Source organism: Salminus brasiliensis, chromosome 13 (genome assembly GCF_030463535.1).
Source record: "Salminus brasiliensis chromosome 13, fSalBra1.hap2, whole genome shotgun sequence".
Taxonomy (NCBI): Eukaryota; Metazoa; Chordata; class Actinopteri; order Characiformes; family Bryconidae; genus Salminus; species Salminus brasiliensis.
This window is the reverse complement of record NC_132890.1, coordinates 20,686,119-20,710,504: the sequence shown is the minus strand read 5'-3', so window position 1 is coordinate 20,710,504 and position 24,386 is coordinate 20,686,119. Positions and strand designations below refer to the sequence as shown.

Sequence of the window (24,386 nt, the reverse complement as noted above, 5' to 3'; positions counted from 1 at the left end):
ATGTTGAGCTCCCCCTGCAGGCTGAGGAACAAAATCAAACAGGGCCTAGTACTGGATCTTGGGGTGCCCCAACTGCATTCAACTCAAATAGGGTGTTTAGATAAGGTTAATGGATTTGTTCACACAAATAATTGGCAGATAACTCACACAAGAGGCTGTTCATATGATATGTTATTATGATAAAGAAAGTTTTGAATCAATTATAGTTTGTCAATATTGCTTTAAAAGCAAGTGGGAATTATTTATTATTATTTATTATTACAGTATATAGTCATTTTCCTGCACCAACACACACCCCTGCTCAGGAACAGCTTGCTTATCAGCTGACTAATTAAATCAGGTGTGTTGGAGTTGGAGAACACTAAAATACACACTCCAAGGGCACTCCAGGGTTAGCACTGAAAGGGCTTCAACAAAGTGCTACTTCCTCTGCAACTTGAACAAAACTGAGGGAATTTAAATTTCGTATTTAATTTATATAAAAATCTAATAATTTGTAGCAGTAACTATATACTAATTTATTTTCTAAGCCGTGTTACAATTTGACTGTTTAGGTATTATTTTGTCAGTGGAATGAATTAGATTTAATTGTAGTGTTGGATTTAGGTTGATGGTTTAATTCACACACACAAAAAAATAACACTGCTGCATCAGAAACGGTATCCATACGACAGTATAGTCATGCCACAACCCTTCAGCTTCACTATTTATTGTCTAATTTATTTAATATGCTTTGCATTTTGGCTATTTATATGTAAATAAACTATTTTTGCAATTTTGACGTTTGTGTCTTGTGTTGTTAATCCCATACAAAAGCTAATTTAATGAGTTTTAAAAGGTATTAAAAAAAAATAAAACCACAAATGATTACCACCAATATTTGCATATTCAAATGTTTATATACTGTTTAGTAATTCTTGTCAAAACAAAATGTATCAAAATGAACAAACAACATTCATTTCTTTTACATGGACATCAATGGAAAACAAACCATACAAAATATTCAATGCAATCAAAAACTATTATGATTTTTAAAAATGCATACACTTTTCATATTTTCATGATACAGGTTAGCAAAAGCTTTGATTCCACTGCAGTAAACAGTTTTCATAAGTTCCACTGAGATTTCAGAATTCTCTACATAACACTGTTTGAGATTCAGAGTGGGGTTTGGTGTGAAATGTGGTTCATTGTAGAGAAACTTGCCGACTCAAATTTCTTTACAGCGGTGATGAACGAAACTATGTGCCAGCATGACTACAACACAACACAGCCATACTGCCAATACAGCCATTCTATTTCTATTTACTATTTACTATCCAAACCCACCAGTTAACCTTTACGCCTCTTCCGAGTTTTATATTTGAATGAATACTAAAGAAAGTAAAATAGTGGCAAAGTTTTGTACAATTTTTTTTGCTGCACAACAACCTGTATGTATCCCTCCACCATTTTAATTATATGCAATTTTAAGAAACAAATTTTGAACCCAAAATCTTCTCAAAACAGTGTCTCATGCCTCAGGCAGTATATTCATAACCATATGGTGTAATAACTTTCTGTGAGGGAGCTTTTAGAGATTCAGACATCCGATTCCATTCACCACCGTCAACAATTCTGACTGGGCATGTTTCTCTAAAGACAAACATTTTTACAGCAATTCCACTCTGAACAACTTACTCACATCTTTCTGAATTTAGAAAAATCAGTTGCGTTCCCCTTTAACGACAAGCCCCTGGCTGTGAAGTGTACTACTGCTGCTTGTTTTGGTCTGACTAAAAACATCCAAAATAACAGCAAGTGGGGTAGAGCTGGTATTTAACGTTGCAACAACAGGTGTTAATAAAGAAGAATGTTTCAAATCACAACAAGGTAAACACACCACCCCCATTCCAGTGTATGAGTCAAACACATTCAATATCCTCTAGCTCAGTGCTACACTGCCTGCCAAGCGTTCCAGACATCTGACTTTTGACATTTAAATTCTGTAAATAAATAATTGAGAGCTGTGTGCTTAGGTGATGCTGGACTACTGCCATAAAACAAAATTTATTTATTTTAATATTAACATGCTCAGTTAATGCAAATCAGCAAAGAAAACATGATCAACACCTTGGCAGGCAATGTAATTCTAGACCAGCCCTCATTCCAGACCAGACCATAATCAGTGTAACTAAAAGGAGCTACCTGTGGAACAACATCCACACCCCACCTACTGTTACCTGTACACAGGTAATGCAGGTAACAACAGTGTATATCCAGTGTATCCAATACAGGGCAAAACAGTCCAGCATTTGAGCAACAGTGCAGACCAAGCCCACATTTTTTTTGCCCATTTCAAAAATGATAATGGGATGATAATAGGACACACCATGAAGTGCACTGAGATTTACCAGCATCTACCACCAGTGTCAACATTAAAGGGCCCATAGCCCACATTTGCCTTGCATTTTCTTTATTTTTTCAAGGCCTAAATAATTGTCCTATTCCGTTCATGCAATTTTTCCAGCCTCTCTTTAGAAGTAAACAGGCTTTTAAGACTGATATGTAAGTGAGCTCTACTTTGTTTTGCGCCTCAATTAAAAAGCTGCTGTAGATGGAATGGGAAAAGGCTAAACTGCTGTAGGCTGAATGGGAAAAGGCTAAACTGCTGTAGATATAATGGGAAAAGGCTAAACTGCTGTAGGCTGAATGGGAAAAGGCTAAACTGCTGTAGATATAATGGGAAAAGGCTAAACTGCTGTAGGCTGAATGGACTGATATACTGTATGTAAATGCATCACAAAAACAATTCAGAACTGGCTATTTTTGCAGCTTTAGTCTAGTTTCCATATATGGACTGGGGAGTGAACAGTAACTTTGTGTGGATAATAATAGCTTGGTACATTTTTTTATAATAGGAGACTCAACTCCAGCACTTTTTATGACATTTATATTTTAGCTTTTAAAGAATTGCTCCAGCATTTATCAATATAATATCTGCTGTATATGTACAGTATCTGGCTGCAGCACTGCATAGCCTCAGCCTGGGCAGGAGAAGCTTTAGTCTTAACAGAAATATGTTTGTTTTTTTCATGCATAGTAATGTACAATTTAACAAATCCTTCCAGTTTACAGACTAATGAACAGAAAGCTGTATTTTCATTTTTTTCAAGATCGGTCAATGGAACACCAAATTGTGGCTACAATGCAATGTAACTTCACTCGTCTTCATGCATTAAATGAGGCAATGAATTCTTCATTCACATCTTACATTAAATGTACTGGAAGACATTGTCTGAGGTTAGAAAGGTCCCAGGTTCAAAAAGCTTCTAAACCAGACTGTACAGTGCTTTTCCAGTGATGCCCTATAAAAGCAGTATTACTAAGCCTGCTCTTCGGCTTTGTGGTGAAACCATGACCCACCTCATGACATGGCTTCACTATCCGCTGTTAGTCAATGCTTAGTAAAGCCATGCCCTGAGCTGTGCTTCAATGTAGGCCATGTCTCAGGTGGCGTGGCTTCAGAGCCCAGTGACTGACAATGTCAATCATGCTCATTCATATATTGTTAAGGGAGGTTAGGGAGGTGGAGCTTCAGTATACTGCCCATCTTAGGTTGTGGCTTTTATGTGTATCATCCAATGACAATGTTAATCATGCTGCAGTACTTTCAAATCAGCCAATCAGAAGCTGGTCTCATTCATATGTGGTTTAGGGCTGGTAGGTGGTGGAGAAGAGGGGCTTTCCGGTTTTGCACCCGTCTCAGGGGGCGTGGCTTCACTAACCGGTGATGCTGGGCCTCGTCGCGGAGAGACTGGCATCTGGGACTGGACTGGACTTAACGGAGAGGGGGTGGGGCTTGGCACAGGTCTTCTGGCTGATGATGACGACGACGACGCTGATGCTAATGAAGATGCTGAGGTGTGTGGTCTCAGGCCCAAACGCGCCTCCAACTCACTACACACAGCTAAACTCCGCCTACCTCCCTCAGCTCCAGCTAGATCTGAGCTTTTGGCTCTCTCCTGGCAGCGCTCCACGAAACTGCCCCTGCGGAACGTCTCCCGCTCTTTGTCCCTCTCCAGAACCGCTCTGCCCGGATGCGGACTGCCACTGCTGCTGCTGGCCAGGGAGCACTGGCTGAGGCCCAGGTGAGAGGGCAGGTCCCGCGGCCTGCTAAAGGGAAGAAGAGGGGCCTGACGTGGAAGACTTCCAGTGTGGGGGATCGCAGGACGAGCAGAACTGACACCACTACGATTGCCCTCACTCAGCTGGGACTGGAGACTAAAAGACACAGAAAAACAGAGAGAGAGGAACAGTAAATAATAATGTTAGTGTTCACAGTGTTTGAGGACAAAATATGGCTGTATGAGAGAGCTCTGCTTTAGAACTGAAGGTCAACCCCCTGTCCTGGATGATTCAAAAGATAGGACTAAAAAAATAATAATAATAAAAAAAAAAAAGTTAATAAATAAATAAATAAATAAATAAATAAAGGCGGCAGACTAAGACAGAGTACCTGCAGGTGGAGTTGCGGGTGGAGTGTGTGAGGGATGCAGCTGGGCTCATGTCTGGTGTCCTGGTTAGCGCTAAATCACACTGATCCAACAGCTCCAACAGCTCTTCCTCAGTAGGCCCACCTAAAGCTGCAAAACACACACACACACACACACACACACACACACACACACACACACACACACACACACTAGTTCAAAAAGAACTGTGATAGTGTAACCGTGTATAAAAGAAGCTAATATGTAGGCACAATGAATGGGATGAGCTAGCTGTAACTTGAACTGGGTCCTGTGGTCCTGTGAAACAGACCCTTCCACACTTTTAATCTCACCCTTGATGTCCACTTTCCCAGCAATCTCCATCGCTGTGGTGAGGTCCCACATCTGAATGCTGCCGTTGCTATGGCCACTAAACAGGTATCGCCGTGGCCGGGAGCCGATGCGGCTGGAGCCCTCACACTCGTGGACCACAAACGCAGTGATTGAGGTGCCGTCCACAGAGCGCACCTCACACACCCTGCCAATGTGGGGGAGAAGGTTTGGTTATATCAGACTTCTAAAAGCATCACAATCTAGTCTGACTCTCAAATGTTCTCTCAAAGGTGTTGGATGGGAGCGGTCACAGCAGTCAAAGATTATTTGTATGTATTCTAATGTCTGGGTTCTTGATAACAAATAATATTAAGCTCAGATAAACAGCTTAAGGTATGTTCAGAATCTTAAGACTTATCTTAAGAATATGAAATTGTGTTTAATAAAGTCCCTGAGCAACAAAACGTCTGGATCTGTTTGCATAAGGCAGCTTTGTGTGTATTATAACCTGAAGCAAAAGCATGAAGGGAAGCTGAATGTGGAATCTGCTGAGTTCATAAGTGTCACCTCTTGCCGTTGGAAGAGAGCCGCACGTAGAGTTTATCTGTGTCAGGAACCACACGCTGAATAAACACCTGCTGCTCATCACGCTCTCCATAAGGACCTGAGAGAAGTATATAAATCAGTGTAAAAATTAACACGTATAAACGTGAGTGCTGCCAGAGTAAACACATTAACATGATAAACCATTAACACTACATTTCTACGGCATTCTCCTAGTTTGACCCAGTTTGAGCTGCATGAATGGGAGCGTGGTGGCTGGTGTGACCAAACAGATAACACCACAATCTGCTACTAGAGTTTGACACCTGGTCTGGGTGTCTATGCTGGGCTACACCAGTCCTTGGGCAAGACTCCTAGCACTACATTGGCCTATCTCTGTAATAGGACTAACCTAGGAGTAAGTCTCTCTGGATAAGAGCATCACCTAAAAGGCTACAGTCAAAGCAGAGGAGTTGAATCATTGACTGTATGTGTGATACATATAATCAGACATACAAGCAAATAAGCTGTTATTAAGGTGTTGACAAAATGATGTAATTAAATGCAATTCTTGTAGCATACATCGCATATATAAAAACGAATAAACACAGGAAGTAGTTAGTTCACGTTCTAGATAAACGTGAGTTAGGCAGCGTCAGAAGCCACATAATTAGTGGCATAACCATCGGATCATGGTTTTGAGTCACAGATTAGATGATTTTCGGGTTAACAAGAACAAGTTTGTTTGTATTAATGACTTTTATTTCGACAGTCTGTGTTTGTTTTAGTGACTTTTATTTTGACTTTTTTTTGACACAAGTCACTGTTGGCCAACGAAAACTTTAATCAATGATATGTTGTATGCATAACTGTTACCGCACTCCAGACAGCTTACCGATCTCGGTTCCAGCAGCGCAGCCCCCATGTCCGTCGACATCGTCCAGAGAGAGGATTTTGAAGGAGGTGAGTGGGGTGGAGCCGGGCTGGGTGGAGATCATGCCTCGGAAACGCGTGACAGTCCAGGTGCGAACATGGTTGTTGTCTGCACACACTGCACACCCAAAATAGAGTCAAGTCAACTCACACTCGCGTCATCTACTGGCTCGTGTTTAATAAATAAATAAAACGCCGGCATCAGAACAAGTGTAGCAGATTTAATAACAAGATATGCTTTCACAGTTTCTGGTGCGCGTGCAAGAGTGTGTCTGCGGGTTATAAAGAATGAACTGTGTCCACAACGCCTGTCAAAAGACTGAAAATACCTTCTGAAATGTTCTTGTCTTGACTGACACTACTCAATTACAGGAACATTATGCTGCGACTGTACCTTAAAACAGTCATTCCAGAATCATGTTGATGGTACACTGACTAATCCAGGCCAAATCGTTTTTTTCTTGGAGCTGTAACGCAGTGTAACGCTGCTTAGCCCGGGTCATATTAGTATAAAATCCTGTAGTATTACTCTATCGCCTTAGTCCACATGCTTCTTTACCCTGAGACTGTCCAGAAATGCATGTGTGCAGCTGTCCATGAGAGGGTGCTCAAAGTGTGATTTGTAAAATCACACATTACACTGCTTTAAATAAGAAAGTATGATATTCGCAGGCTAACACTGTCACCAACACTGGAACAAATATATGCATGTACTCTAAATAAACTTGGTTAGTTGTTAAAGAGTAATGTTTTGTTGTTTTTTTTTATCCCTAATAACTTATACATTTTTTGTCACTGCGTCTTTAAACATACATTTTCAACATTTTCTTTTTGCATTTTTCCATTTTTTTATGCATACTCACACGTATAAACAAACTGCAGCAATGTGTCCCAGTCAAATAGCAAGCTGAATGGGAGAGTAGGTGGGTGCTGTCGGCTAAACAGATGTGTAACTGTGTTGGTTTTGTGACATTAGCTTTTTTAAGCTTAGTTACCATATATGGACTGGAGAGTAAACGGTATGTTTTCAGACTTTATTCATGTTCATATTAAATTCTTTTATATTAAAACTGTTTTCGAAGAATTGTAATTTTCGAAAATGAAATTAATTCAGTTTTATCATGTTATGGTCTTTTAAATATGCAACAAAAATCTGCTCAATTTGTCCCTGATGTTTTGATCCTAAGTTTGCAAGTTTGTGTGTGTGCGTGAGGAAGTCGTAGTACCTGAGATGAGGTGTTTCTCTGAAAGCATGATTTTGGTCACAGGACTGCGGTGCACAGAGAAGGTCTGAAAGAGCTGAGGTCCGGAGCCCACCGTCTCTGGGTGCTGAACAATTACACGCACCGTACCTGAACTGGTTCCATACGCTATCTCAATCCAGTTCCCACTGTCACCTGATACATACACACATACATATATAAGAATCTTTATTATTTTATTTCTTCTATGTTTAAATGTAGTCTTTATGTTGTTAGATGAGCCTACAGTGAGTTACTGATGCTGTAAATCGGTTGCAATATGAATATTTCAATAAAACTTTAATACAATTCTAAAATATGAATAATAACCACAATAAATAATCATTTCAAGCTGTTTGTTACCAATAGGCTGTGGTTGACAAGCAAAAGTCAAGGGTTCCTCTATTGACAGCAGTGTATTACTACAGAATTCAGTAACTGCGAGCGCTCTTGGGTGTGTTTAGAGAACATTTTGCAATGTGGTTCAGCCAATCAATTAACAGCCAGAATACTATGTTTTAGAAAATATTGAGAATGTGTTAAAGTGAAACGTGTATTTTATTGTCTGTGTCATAAACTATTACCATCATCATCATAATTATTACTATTATTATGATAACCACTACTGTCATTATTATCATTATTACTATTGCTATCATCACCATTATCATCATTATTATGGTCATTATCATGATTGCTCTTCTTAATCATCACTATTACAGAATTGTTATTATTGTTATTATTAGCTGTAATGTTGCATGTATTTGAGCTGCTAACCTTATTTTGGGCTAATTACTAACCTGTGTGTGTGTGAGGAATCAGTGTGTAGCACTATTGTAATACTTATATGTGTGAAAGGTCAGTGTAAGTGTGTGTGTGCGCACTAAAAGAGGTTGGATCCATACTTGTTTTGGGTGTGAGGTAGACGCTGAGGGCCGTGATGGCATCCTCGCTTGGATCTCGGTATAATTCCGTCACCAACAGATCATTATCCTTCATCCGCAGCGGAAACTTCTGCACGTCTGCAAACACACACAACCACACATGTATACGTATACACTTATGTCTGTATACACACACACAAACAGACATTAGTACATTTACACACTTTCACACAAACCCCTATACTGAATATACACACTTACAACCACTAGAGACGATACTGTCCTTTACCTCAAAGCATATTCGGTTACTGAGCTGGGATGTATACACACAACATACTCTCCCCAGCCACTTTATTAGAAACCCATCAGTTTCTGATCACAGAGTTGACCTTGTTTCTATATGTTTAGGTGGTGGACCCACTCACAACCTAACACTGACACCAAGGCGTTTAAACCCCAGCCATGACGCTATACCTTTTGCTCTCATACCAACAGCACACACACTATAATCAGTACTACTGTCTCCATGTCACTGCTGTGCTGAGAATGGACTGCCACGCAAATAATACCTCCACAAAAGTGGTCCTGTGGTCAGAAAATAAACAGTGATGAATAAAGAAGAGGCGGGCTGATAAACCTTAGTAATATATGAGCTACAGCCTGTAACTGTACATCTGTACAGTGGAGCTATTAAGTAGGTATTTCTAATAAAGCCACCACTCAGTGCAGAAACGAAACTGACCTATATAGTAAATGGATCCATTATTACAGCCGAGGATGAGGAAGGAGCCGGCTGTGTCATAGCTGTTAATGGGAACCACATCCTGATTCTGGAGAGAGGGAGAGAGAGAGACAGACAGACAGACAGACAGTGAGACAGACACAGAGATAGATACATGCACTTTATTGGGTCTACAAAGATGGTCTCTACAGTAGCAAAACCATTCACATTGTGTACACATTAGACACACACATACACCACCTATTTACACATATACACAGAACAGAAACGGGATGTGAAGTGCTGAAGATATCAAACATGACCCATGTTTAGAGGTATGTGCACAAACAATAACATGATTACATTTTAGAATCCTACAGAGCGTTGTGTCTGTAGCTTAGTAAATGGAAAAGTTTTCTATATACAATTAAATTGCTTATTAGAACTGACTGAACATTTAAAGAGCACACAATCTACTTTTTTCTTAGAATTAGAATTTCTGCCCTGATGTCCACTTGTTAAAGTCATAAGTCTGTAAGAATTAGTAAAAGTTTTTCTTTTAGAACGATACAGTTGCATTCCAAAAGATTCCCCATTCGAAATGAATGCAAATTAAGTTTAAGATTCCCCATTGCAAATTTAGTTTATTAGTAAATTAAATCTGTTTGAAATAAACCATTTAAACAAGAACAAATTAAATAGTTTAACACAACCAATAGAACAAGCACTTTCTCCAGCCCCTGCAAACATGGTGCATAGCCAGACATGTGAGAAATCATAGCCCGTTCCTCATGGGCAATGAGCTTCAGTTCACTAATATTCTTGGGTTTGAGTGCTTCTTCAAATTCCCCTGAAGATTTTCTATGGGGTTCAAGTCTGTGATGACCACTCCAGAATCTTCCAGGACTTCTTCTGAAACCAAGCCTTGGTAGACTTTGAGGTACACTCCCACTGTTCTGATGGAAGGTTCAATGACACTCGAGCTTCAGCTTCCTCACAGAAGGCATGATGGTGGCTTCTGTAAGAAAGCTGAAGACTGGATGTCATTGGACCTTCCAACATGACAGTGATCATATACACACCTCAAAGTCCACCATGTCCTGGAAGATTCTGGAGTGGTCGTCACAGTCGCCTGTCTTGAACCCCATAGAAAATCTTTGGTGGGATTTGAAGAAGGACGTTGCAGCAGCAAACCAAAGAATATCAGCGAACTAGAGGCCATTGCCCATGAGGAACGGGCTAAGATTCCTCAGGAACGCTGCCAGAAGCTGGTGCCTAGCTATTCATCATGTTTGCAGCAGGTCATAACAGTTAATGGGTCTCTACTAAATGCTAAACACACCTGTCATGTAGTCATCATTAAGAGTGGCATTTTGTGTTGAGATATTTAAATTGTTTTTTGTTTGACTGTTTTTTTGCAAACAGCTTACATAAAAATTTGGGTTGATTTAATGATTGCAACTGTATATGTAAATTAGCTCTGTTGTGACTGGCTACCCTAAACTGTGTCTCACTCAAATAGCAGCCCAGACTGAACACTTCTTACAATGAGCCTTTTTTACCAATCATTCTTAAGAAGACATTTCTTTTTAAAGCCCACTTAAACAGTTCTCACAACGATTCTTACATTCACCAATGTTTTCTTATGTGAGATTTGTTCAGTTTAAAAAGATGTGAACAATTCCGTGTTTTAAAAACACACCATGACGTACACAGACGTATATTTTTTTAAAGGACTTTTCTCAAAAACATGAAGAAAATTCTTAGAACGATATTGGCGAATTAGGCCAGATGACTGCTGTATTCTTATTATGTGGACATACACTATATGGATAAAAATGTATTTGGACACCTTCTCATTCATTGTTTCTTCAGAAATCAAGGGTATTAAAATAGGTTTGCCCTGCTTTTTTGGAGCAACGTTCTTTACTATCCAGGGAAGGCTTCATACTAGATTGTGGACCATTACTGTGAGAGTTTAATTGCACTCAGCATCAAGGACAATAATGAGACATCACAAAAAAAATCCATATAAAACTGTCTGTTTTATCAGGGTAGTTTTTTCGTGTATACTGACTGGTTCATTTTGACAGTGTTTACACACTACATTACACTCATTACAGAAAAGCGAGTACACTGTGTTTTTTCGTGATACGGCTCTTTAAGTGGTTGAGCTAAACTGACCTGCCAGTGTTTGGTCACAGCGTTCCACACTCCTACTTTTCCCGTGTGGCTGGTGGCAATCAGCTGATTCCCCACGAAGAACAGAGCCTCCACCGGCACATTGAGGCTGAACACACCTGCCGTGTGAGAGAGAGAGAGAGAGAGAGAGAGAGAGAGAGAGAGAGAGAGAGAGAGAGAGACAGAGAGAGAGAGAGAGACAGAGACAGAGAGAGATTAGGGTTAGTGTTATCCCCTGGGCTTGTCTATCAGTGCTTATTGAAGTACAGACTGTACAGGAGTGGATTCCACACTCAGCAGCAGGTATTACTGCAGTGTGTGGTCTGCTGGACAGCTTTACCCACAAACAGGTCAAGATAAAAGCTGCAGCCTTCATTCATGTTCATCTTTTTTTTTTAAATATTACTAACATTTTCGTTTAGGGATGTCCTGATATGATACAGTACATTGGGATACAGTAGATCAACCCATGCATATTTTACCAGACATTTTAAAAGTATTTTTTTATTGACATTCATTGACAGGTGTTTCGTTTAGCCCCATTGCCACAGGTGTATAAAAGGCAGTGCAGTCTGCCTTTACACACATTAGTGAAAGAAAGGGCTGTTCTAATCAGATCACTGAATTCCAGCATGGTATCATAATACAATGCCACCGTTGCGTCACCAAGTCAGTTCATGTAATTTCTTCCTTCCTAGATATTCCACCATCAACTGTGAGTGGCATTATTTACATCTTATATTTTACCTTGTTGTTATAAGTGACCGTACAGTCAGCAAAGTATTTAATTGTTAGTTGTGCTGAATATGACCCAGTATGTGACAAATAAAGGTAGTAAGTCACTGTTGCCTGTTTAATTTGTGTTATAACTGTGTATTAGTGATTTATAAGGTGTTTATGCCATACTTAATAACCATTAGCCCTTTTAAAAGTAAGTTCCTGCTATCTGTGACGGTTTAAACAGAGCTAGTAGGCATGATCAGAGTAAGTTGTAGAATGTGACCGTGACTCAGCTGTACGTCATCTGTAGAGCAGCGGGGGAATTAACAGGCAGTAACTGTGCAGACAAGATCAGATCATGAATCCTAATTTTTTTTAATTATTTTTATGGCCAGTGGTGTGGTGTTGTGGTGATACTTTGATGCCTTCGATTCATGTATTCACTGAGCCTGACTTATGAAAACGTTTGAAATGATCATTATAAAATAACAACAAAGTTTGCCATGTTTGCCTTATCTTGCAACATGAAGCTGATATTCCACCTTCAAACAGCACCGCAATTACTTTCTGCACCCGTAGCTTGCATAATTCCAGCCTCATGAAGGCAGACTTGTTTATGTACAGAGTCATAAATCTGCACTGATTTTTGTCATAAATGATCTACTGAGGTTATGTGACAAGGTTTTTTTACATAGCTGTTTTATTTTACATAGCTGTTTTAGCGTGTTTTAGAGTGTATCTTGAGCACAACGTTTAGCATTTTGGATTCATTTTGTTGTCTTTTCAATGAGCACAAGTGTGTCACCGATAGGACTGGAAAATGTAAGTTAATTAACTCAGGTGTTGCTGCGTTTCGGTGCAGTGTCATGCTGAGAGACACGCTGTGTGCTGGGGGAAGCAGGTTAGATAAACTCCTGGAATCAAAACTGATTGTTGAGTCCCGTTCTAAGCTGAATATCCCAATCCCATACTAACCCCTTCCCCCTTAATAAATCAATAATGTCTATCTTAACATCTATTAGAAGAATTCCAGACTGATCCAAAGTTCAATAGGTAGGAACGTGACCATACCAATCTCATTGCCATTGCCATCTGGACAGATAGCCCATAATATGATCTCAGTGCCTGACGCCACAGCAACCATCTTGTCGTTGTCGCCCAACGAGCCGCCCATAACTTTAGCGTTCAGCGCCACCCTGTCGATGACCCAGTCCAGCCTGGGGCTCGTGAACACCTGCTGCCAGCCTGTTGACTCCTTCACCCTGAAACACAGACAGAGATACAAACAGAGTTGGAAGCTTCACTTTAAAAATGCAATATGTTACAGATGAATATGCACGTTTGGCTTACTTGTCTTTTTAAAGCCATGCATTAAAATTAAAAGAAAAAATGAAAACTTAACATATAAAGTCCAATCCTGTGAAATAAATCTCGTCTAAAAATAAAGGTTCTACAAAAGTTTCTTTGCGTAAAGCCACAGAAGAACCACTTTTGGATCCATTATAAACCCTTAATGAAAAGAGAACCTTTTTAGTTCTAGTGGAACTGACTGACGTGAAGTGGTGACTGACAAATGAATTTCTATGACTGACTGACACCAACCTTCATCTCTACATACTGACTCTGTCAGAGCTATAATATAAAAGCTGTGCTAATGTCCTAATAAACCTGCTAATGACCAGGTTTCCTCCTGTAGTGTATTACAGCCTGACATATTGAGTGTGTGGCTCATATGCACATTACAGAGTATTACGGAGTGTCCCCTACGCCTCCTGTAGTGTATTACAGCATGTCAGAATGACCATGTGGATCGAATTAACATTACAGAGCACAATAGAGTTTCTACAGTGTATTACAGAATGAGTGTGTGGTTCACATGAATATACAGAAGTACCTGTAACAAACCACAAACTGTGCATAGGCCACAGCAATCCAGTTGTGGTGTCCACAGACAATTCGCACCATTCCAGGATCTGGACCATGACCTGACGGGTAAAGAGGGGGTGTCAGATCACTCCTCACTCAAATGCTTCCAGAATGAGAGACAGTCGACTTATTCAGTCAAACACAGAAGGTTACTGCTTAAAATCTACTGGCACAGATCAGCAGTGATAAATATGCTTCCACCAAGTACTGTGGTGTTTGGGTGGTAGGAAGATTAAATATTGTAGTTGCAGTGTTTTCTAAACAGGCATCTGGAAGTCTGTATGGTTGAAAACTGTAAAGATAAGGTAATACCTGTGGCTCTCTCCTCTGTAGCAGTTTTGCCTAGTATGCCCGCATTGCCCAGGTTGGGTGGCATGGTGTTACTGCGCCTGACTGGTGCTCGCTCCAATGCTCCGGCCCGACCACCCATAAACTGAGGACCTGCCACACTGTGTCTGTTCCTGCGTTTTACTGGATACACTAATAAAACACACACACACACACACACACACACACACACACACATGATTAATTTTTTATTTGCTTTTAATTAAACTAAAACATTAAAAGAGCGAATGCTCACCTGGTGGGGGCAGGTAGCCGTTAAACAGCACATTGCCGCATGAAGACCGGTCTAATTCATCACACAGCTGTAGCTTTCGCACTGAGGTGAGACCACACACAAATTAAACAAATACACAAACGGTTTAATGCAAAATACAATCAACAGAAAGAGGACTGTTACTATTACAACTGTGCTGTGAAATATAACACCTGTCAGGTATTTCAAAATGTGCAAATTAAATAATAATAATAATAATATATAGTTACAAATTATGCACTCTAATCCAAAATCCATATTTTACAACAACATACAATAGTTATTTCCACTCAGTCTTACCTAATGGAGTGATTCCATAGAACTCAGCTTCATGCATCAATAAATGCACATCTATAGACCTGTAACAGACATGTTAATTACACCATTGCTGCAGAAAGAGCCTTGTTGAGAGAGTCTAAGTGGAACTTACTGCTTAAAATCTACTGGCACAGATCAGAAGTGATAAATGATGGCCCTAACGAGTCAACTAAGGCCTACTAAGATAATTAAGATGCAGATGTCCAAACTTTTGCACATATCACAACAATTATTTTTGTGGTCAATTATAAAGTAACAGTGCTTTTCACATGACCAATATACGGGGAAGCCAAAATGTATGAATGAACTCTTACATGTGTAATAAGAATATAGGTTGTGTAAAGGTTGTATTTGTATTTGTGACCTGGGGTGCAGTTCTTTAGTGCGCAGAAAGTTCAGAATGGGGGCAAACAGAGAAGGATCTCGATCAATGAAGATCTGAAAGCAAAAAAAAAAGAAGCAAGCAGGAAATTACGCATGTACAGTAATATGAGAACACATACTCCAGACATTCAACAAGTCGGGTTAAAGAACTCTTACCGCTCCAGTTTCATCTTTTAATGTGGATATCCGTCCACTCAGGAGGCTAAACAAAGACAATGTAAATACTCTATGAGCATATTTGATTAAGATTTGAAAAAGTGTAGCTTAATTTCAAGTTTTACAAGATCGGTGGATCTACACATGATAAACACACAGTCCAGACTTGTGTGTATCCCTTTGTGTACTATTGAGAAAGTGAGTGAACGTTAGTAGCAGTGTGTGACAGGGAAAGTCCTAGATAGTGGTGGGAACTGGAAATTACTAATTTGGAGAGGAAATTGGGGGAACAAATGTTCCAACCTTGAGAAAAAGGAGTCAGGGACCCATGTCAGCGTCTGTTTGGAGGTACAGAACCTGAAAAAAGACATAATACAAAGGAGAAATGAGTACTGTAGTGTGGCCCAGAACTTTAGAAATCCCCATTACTGTTGCCCTTTACAATTTGTCTTTACTGTAGATTAGATCTTTACAGTCACACCTTACTGTGGCCCGAATTTTTAACAATCACACCTTACTGTGGCCTGGAACTTTACAATTGTTCCTTACTGTAAATTAGATCTTTACATTTACACCTTACTGTGGGCTGGAACTTTACCATTGTTCCTTACTGTAAATTAGATCTTTACAGTCACTCCTTACCATGGCCCAGAACTTTATAAAACACTCCTTACCGTGGCCCAGAACTTTACAAATCGCTCCTTACCGTGGCCCAGAACTTTACAAATCGCTCCTTACTGTGGCCCAGAACTTTACAAATCACTCCTTACTGTGGCCCAGAACTTTACAAATCACTCCTTACTGTGGCATAGATCTTTGCAAATCACTCCTTACTGTGGCATAGATCTTTGCAAACATCTCTTAATGTGGCCCAGAGTGTTACAAACATCCCTTACTGTGGCCCAGAACTTCACAATCAATCACTTCTTAATGTGGCCTAGAACCTTACAAACCTCTTTATTGCATTACAGAACTTTACAATAACTCCTTACAGAGTCTTCCAGACACCCTCACTGTGACCCAGAGTCTTCCAAACACCCCTCACTGTGACCCAGAGTGTTACAAACATCCCTCACTGTGACCCAGAGTGTTACAAACATCCCTCACTGTGACCCAGAGTGTTACAAACATCCCTCACTGTGACCCAGAGTGTTACAAACATCCCTCACTGTGACCCAGAGTGTTACAAACATCCCTCACTGTGACCCAGAGTGTTACAAACATCCCTCACTGTGAGCCAATCTTACAAACTTCCTTATGGCAATACATAACTCAATCCCAATCACTCTTTACTGTGGCCCAGAACTTTACAATCAATCACTTCTTAATGTGGCCTAGAACCTTACAAACCTCCTTATTGCAGTACAGAACTTTACAATAACTCCTTACTGTGATCCAGAGTCTTCCAAACACCCTCACTGTGGCCCAGAGTATTACAACCCCCCTTATTGCAGTACAGAACTTTATAAACATCTCTTTTACTGAGACCCAGACGTTTACAACCACCTACAGTAGCCCACCTACTGTGACCCCTTTTACTCCAGTAAACTCCCACTCCACACATTTAGCAACTGGTTCTGTGCTATTGCTACACTGTCCATGTTCACACATTACATAGTGTTGTACTGATATGACTTACTGTGGCCCGGAGCTTTCCAAACTATCTCTACTGTGACCCAAAAGTTCACACACCAAGATTAGGTTTCCATATATACTATATTTTATAAAAAGGTGAGGACATCCTTTGTCTGTCAGGCCTTCAGCTCTCTAAGGTATTAATATGAGAGATTTCAGATTTATCAATTGATTTAACAGACTATATTAGTATTCTATGGATCTAATAAAATTACATATGATGAAACTAAAACACGATTTTATTTGTATAAAGTTTAACTTGTAAACTTCACCGGGACATTAGTTCAAAAGTCCTGTCAGTCAGATTTCGGATGACTTGAATAGAAATGCAAAATATCAACAATATCAAAGACACTGAATCAAACAGTCACTTACTAGACACTCTTATTTCATATAATATGAGAACATTCAGCATGTTTAATGTGTTTAATGAGTAAAAACTCGGACAGAAGAAGAAATTCATCTATAACAGATTAAAAACACAACATTAATCAGGACTCGCCTTTTTCCTCCAACGTTTAAATGAATGATTTCTCCGGCAGCTCGCGCCATTCCAGCTCGGCTCACAGCAGGTACATGTTTAGGAAGTGTTTATGATTAAAATAAGAGTTATATTTATTTAATAAATACACAAAATTAGTAAATAAACACAAACACGAACACCTCCCAAACTGCACTGAACGCAGTCTTCCGCTTTCAGTGCAGACTTCCGACTACCGCCGCGCCCTGCAGCACCCCCGAGCGGCCGCGGGTGGAACTACACCCTGACTGAGGGTTGTATTATTTTTGTTTTGCTTCAGTTTCTTACTTTTCCTGCTCATTCACTGTAGATGTTTCATAGAGAAATCAATAGATTTGTTTAGCTATGTTGTATCCTACTGTATAAATGATCACTTAAACCTAATATACAAAAATGAAGTGCTGCATGAGTGCTGCTTCTTCTTCTTCTGCTGTGGATTTTGACCTGATGTGCATACCGCCCCCTGCCGTGCCTTGGTGCAACCAGCACGTCAGTAAGCTGAGCAGTTCAGTAGGAATATTGGGAGGGGAAAAAAAGGAAGAGAAGGAAGAAAAACAACCATCTATCATTAAATCCAATGTATTGCAAAGATGGAAATATGCCTTCCTAGCAACCTTTTCTTTTAGCACTTTACAATAACTTACTGAAGCCAAGAAATGTACAAACCCCTTTTACTTCAGTAAGCTCTGTGTTTCATTATGACATATTCACCATTGGGTGAGAGAGGGTGAAGGGCCTTGCTCAAGGTCCCAACAGTGGCAGCTTGTCGAGCCTGACTTATACCTATATGTCATAACACATCCAGAAAACAGAATGAAAACCAATGTGGTGCAAAAATGGGAATAAGCCCTCCTAGCAACACATTATTTAGATATTCCTTTGCCCAACAGCCCCCTAAAACCCACACACTCAGAGCCCACTTATGTAGCTGTCAGTCAGAACAGAAGCACATACTTAAATGGTAAAATAAGGATTAATAGTTATATATATTTTGCCTCCGAAAACCTTCTTCATCTCTTCGTCTTTTTTCTCATTTTTACACAATGTGAATCTGTCAGTTGTTGTTTACATTGAGTCCACATTTAAAAATGACTGGACCAAAAGAAATGCCCCAAATGACTTGGATCAAAATCTTTTTACACATTTTCATCATCTTTGCCTGTAAAGCTTCTATTTTAAAGGATTTTTTTTTTGTGACAGCGACGACATGTTGGATGTAAGGGATTTCCATATGTTCTGTTTTATGTCATATGTTTGAAATCTAGTTCTTGTTGTATGGGATAAGAAGGGGTGTTTACAGACCCAAGGACCAGTTTCTGCCACCTCCAGGAATCAGTTTAGGTCAAGAAATAATTTCATACCTTCAGATGAGTAAACAAGGTCAGCAGACACACCTGAAAGCAGTAAATAATAAAACACAGCGTTTGTCATATCACAGGTTGTGTTTATGATGGAAATAACTGTACAGCATTTGGATGTATACATTATTCTTCTGTTCACAAGTTCTGCATTGATGTTAGAGCCCACCAAACGTTGCCAGGAACGGAGACTGGGTTATCTCATGCACTGCAGCAGCAGTAGAGCGACGCTGGAAGCTTAGACTGGATCCTCTGCTCTTGTCCACTTCACTTTCTCTTCTTCATTCAAACTCACTTTCTTTAGTTACAGGGAAAACTCTTCACACTGGCAGATTGTTTGCAGTTTACAGCAAAAAAAAAAAAGAAAATGAAAAAGTATTTTTCTCTATACAGAAACAAGCAATTGCAGTTTGTACAAGAGTTTTAACTCATGCTCAGAACTCATGCTCATAAGTCCAACAGAGACACCTGAACAGTTTTAGAAACTTTCAGCAGTGTAAAAATGTACAGCTAGAAACGCCCCAGCAGAAGATCCTTTTTTTATGACAAGAAATCTGTAGGAGTTGCTTTAAGGCAAAAACATGGTTGCTGAATATTAAAAAAGGAAAAATGAAACAATATTTACAAAACAATTTGGTCAGATTATATCAGATCAGATGATCAGTTTTCAATAATGCAACAAGTCCGGAAGAGGGTATAAAATTTGTAAGTATCTGAAGTGTATGAGAAAGTGGTGTGCAAAATGTTCCCAAAATACATCTCACATTAACCAATCAATAACATATGTTTATGATAAAAAATTTCACGTCTTTTATTTTCATTGATTTAGGTGTGTATGTTCTCTTTGAGCATAAACAAAAAACATAAAATGAAGACTTAACTTAAACTATCAAAGCATACAACTACAGAGTGTATGCATATTCACATGTATGATGAAAAAGTGTTCAGCCACGCACTCCTGGCCATAAACAAGAACATACATTAAAGTTCAATTGTGTGGTGGTGGTAGAGGTGGGTGGGTGGTCAACAAAACAAACAAACAAACTACTACTACTACTACTACTAATACTACTAATAATAATGATAATAATTGGTGATTTTGGGGGGAAATTATATAAAATATAGGTTTACTGTATTTTTAAACATCATATATTTTACATATTTTATGTATGAAAGCATTTTTGTGTCTATTTCCATCAGCAGGTTTAGGTACAGAGCAGAGGAAAAGTTGCATAAATCCTTCAGTGGTTCACCATTTCTAAAACACTGTACACATCAAATGTTCACATAAAACCAGAGTGAATTACCTGAAGGAAAAAAAAGTAGCATTTAATTTAATATTAGAAATACATTACACACAATTATTATAAAAGTTTTGATCTGTCTACATTTATAAGAAAAAAAGCCATTTATAAATTATTTAAAGAAACAAAAATAACATGTCATGGCATGTACAAAAGTTATGGCACATTTTATACATTCCAATCTGTTAAATGCAGTAAATAAATACATAGAACATTGTGTTGTGTTTACAATTTAGACATTTTGTTATATATATATATATATATATATATATATATATACAAACCGGATTCCAAAAAAGTTGGGACACTAAACAAATTGTGAATAAAAACTGAATGCAATGATGTGGAGATGGCAAATGTCAATATTTTATTCGTAATAGAACATAGATGACAGATCAAAAGTTTAATCTGAGTAAATGTAACATTTTAAAGGAGAAATATGTTGATTCAAAATTTCATGGCGTCAACAAATCCCAAAAAAGTTGGGACAAGTAGCAATAAGTGGCTGGAAAAAGGAAATTGACAACATGATTGGGTATAAAAAGAGCTTCTCAGAGTGTCAGTGTCTCTCTGAAGCCAAGATGGTAAGAGGATCAACAATTCCACCATTGTTGCGCAGAAAGATAGTGCAGCAATACCAGAATGGTGTTACCCAGCGTAAAATAGCAAAGACTTTTAAGTTATCATCATCAACTGTGCTTAACATCATCAAAAGATTCAGAGAATCTGGAACAATCGCTGTGCGTAAGGGTCAAGGCCGTAAAACTCTACTGGATGCTCGTGATCTCCGGGCTCTTAAACGTCACTGCACCTCACACAGGAATGCCACTGTCAAGAAAATAACAGAATGGGCTCAGGAATACTTCCAGAAATCATTGTCAGTGAACACAATCCACCGTGCCATCCGCAGTTGCCAGCTGAAACTCTACAGTGCAAAGAGGAAGCCATTTCTAAGCAAGCTCCACAAGCTCAGACGTTTGCACTGGGCCAGGGGTCTTTTAAAATGGAGTGTGGCAAAATGGAAGACTGTTCTGTGGTCAGATGAGTCACGATTTGAAGTTCTTTATGGAAGTTGTTATCAACGCTCCGTTCAGAAGCCTGCATCACTGATGGTATGGGGTTGCATGAGTGCTTGTGGCATGGGCAGCTTGCATGTCTGGAGAGGCACCATTAATGCAGAGAACTATGTTCAGGTTCTAGAACAACATATGCTCCCATCTAGACGTCATCTCTTTCAGGGAAGACCCTGCATTTTTCAACAAGATAATGCCAGACCACATTCTGCAGCAATAACAACATCATGGCTACGTAGGAGAAGGATCCGGGTACTGAAATGGCCAGCCTGCAGTCCAGATCTTTCACCTATAGAGAACATTTGGCGCATCATAAAGAGGAAGGTGCGACAAAGAAGGCCCAAGACGATTGAACAGTTAGAGACCTGTATTAGACATGAATGGGAGAGCATTCCTATTTCTAAACTTGAGAAACTGGTCTCCTCTGTACCCAGACGTCTGTTGAGTGTTGTAAGAAAGGGGGGATGCCACACAGTGGTAAAAATGGCCTTGTCCCAACTTTTTGGGGATTTGTTGATGCCATGAAATTTTGAATCAACATATTTCTCCTTTAAAATGTTACATTTACTCAGATTAAACTTTTGATCTGTCATCTATGTTCTATTACGAATAAAATATTGACATTTGCCATCTCCACATCATTGCATTTAGTTTTTATTCACAATTAGTTTAGTGTCCCAACTTTTTTGGAATCCGGTTTGTGTGTGTATATATATATATATATATATATATATATATATAATGCGTGATTTACATTTACAACATCAACAATAATACATAATTACACTAAGGGTAACCAAAATTACATTTATATACATTTTAATTATAAATGCAGACAGATTTAAAAAGTTGTGGGATGTTCTGAAGATCCAACAAATACTCACAAAGCACACAATGATTTATTTGCAAATAAAAATAATGTTTCTGAAATTAAAATATATTTAACAAATGCTTCTATTTAACAAACTCTTTCTGCTTTTGGGGCATTTTACATTTCCTCAGAACAGAGCAGACTCTGTCTCTGACTGTTTAACATGTCCAAATAAAAAGTCACTGCAGTGGACTCTACTATGTATTAAAACTGATCATTCAGGTGGATATAAATACTTTTCTGGACAGTAAATATTTTAACTATGTGATTTGGCATTGCTGCATTACACACTACTTTGCGTGTCTGATTACCATATATAGACCATGTGGTATAACCCTCCTGTTATATATTTCCATTTCCATTTCCTGTATACTTTAATGCACTAAATCAGCTCATTATCAAGCCCCTTATTTGAGTTAAGTCAGGAGTCTAAGAGCTAAAACACACTAAAAGGAGTAAATTAAGAGCATGTTAGTGTTTTTTATGGCCTCAAACCACAAATTACTAACTTTACACAAGCACAAATCCTTCTGATAGCTTCTCTGTTGTAAATCACTGTTATGATAAAAAAACAAAACTAGTCATAATACATTGTTTTAGAGAATGTAATGGGAAAAAAAAATCTATTATAACAGAATATTCATAAAAACAAAATGCTGTCAGGTTTGGGCTTTTCACAATGGTTTTAAAAAGCCCACAACATAGCAGCCTGAAGTTCTTTAAATAAAGGGTGTGATGTAGTATGTAAACATTGTTTCGAAATGTACCGCCCATTTCTTTTTCAACATTTATGTGATGTTAGTTTACATATCTCCGCCCATTCAGCCTACAGCAGTTTAGCTCCGCTTATGAGTTTTTTGGACCACTTTTTTAACGAATTATTAAACAGGGCAGCCAATCAGAACAGAGCTAATTTACACATAGTGTTAGCACTCTTAAAGGCACAATAACAAAAGCAGCCTGTTTTAATACTGTTTTAAAGTATAAAGATAAATGATAATGTAAAGCATTAATAAACATACTGTATGTCCAAAAGTGTTCGACGGCCTGAGTGAGTTCAACTGTATAATCTTCATAGAAAGCACCGACTAATAGAATGGGACACTCTGGAGCAGCCATAAGTGTAAAATCACCAATGCCGAATGCTGAGTGTTGGCTACAGGGGTTGTTGGGGACGGGGGAGGGGGCTGTGGGGTTTTCTGTAGTGCTGATACTCCATCCAATACCTTAAGATGAGCTGGACTTGCAGAACTAATTATCAAACATCAGTACCTAACCTCACTGATGCTGTCACACTGAAAGCAATCAATCATCCTCACAGCAATGTTCCAACATCTAGTGTAAAGCCTTTCCAGAAGAGTGGAGGCTGTTACTGCACCAAACTCTCTACTAAGACTCTTCATTTCAGAAAACGTGCTGTAAATGTCTGTAGATTTAGTATGACTTACACAAAATTACTTGAATGTGAAACATGAGGATGAGTGTCCTCAAGCCTTTGAGACGCAGTGTGTGTATCCAGCTGTGCTTTTTTTCTGCCACAAATGGACATTACAGGAGACACACTTACTAAAAAAATGTTTATTCTGTTCATGCAGCGCCGTCATTCTGCAGAAGTGGAGGAGAAACAAAAAGTACACACATTTAACACACAGCAAAAAGACTGCAGTTTCACTCATCAGTCTGACATGAGGAAGACCAGGGCTTAACAGAAATGCCTGAGTTTATCATTACCTGGATAATGTAAGCAAACACACACACACACACACACACTTTTATTTTAGGCCTCGTCCATATCTTCAGAATATTTCTGAAATTAGTTTTCTCCATTTTTAAGAGAGTTTTTGGAAATAGCACAAAAAACTTAAACAATCAAAAACGATCTTAAGTGCCCGTCAAGCCACCAGCGGTGTTTTGGTGCTAACAGGAGGCCAAAAAAACGAGAAAACTATTTTTCAAAGATATCCACGAATGGACGAGTCCTTAGTTTCGCACAATGTGACGTTTCTGTTAATGTTGTGCAGACGAGGACAAGACGGATACGACAGTTTGGTCCCTGCAAAACACTTTAAACAGGATACACGAGCCTTCCCAGTTATTGTAGTCACTTCCTGCTGCTTCCCACTGCACTCTGACAGGAAAGGGGCATCGCTGCTATGGGTCACTCTCTTTAGAAGAACACAGGGCACATTTCACACACTACACACCTCCA

General features: G+C 39.1%; 1 protein-coding gene across 1 annotated transcript; it reads right to left on the bottom strand.

Annotated features, from left to right (window-relative positions):
- Window positions 1-910: 910 nt before the first annotated feature.
- shkbp1 (SH3KBP1 binding protein 1) lies at window positions 911-17,737 on the bottom strand. The gene is made up of 18 exons (XM_072695308.1): window positions 17,554-17,737; window positions 15,720-15,773; window positions 15,417-15,462; window positions 15,241-15,314; window positions 14,859-14,917; window positions 14,541-14,621; window positions 14,270-14,437; window positions 13,926-14,016; window positions 13,103-13,293; window positions 11,315-11,430; window positions 9,152-9,239; window positions 8,431-8,547; window positions 7,511-7,681; window positions 6,247-6,402; window positions 5,376-5,472; window positions 4,829-5,013; window positions 4,499-4,625; window positions 911-4,263 (listed from the first exon to the last, which is right to left on the bottom strand). The coding sequence occupies exons 1-18, from the start codon at window positions 17,601-17,603 to the stop codon at window positions 3,666-3,668; spliced, it is 2,469 nt and encodes an 822-aa protein (XP_072551409.1). The 5' UTR covers window positions 17,604-17,737; the 3' UTR covers window positions 911-3,665.
- Window positions 17,738-24,386: the final 6,649 nt, after the last annotated feature.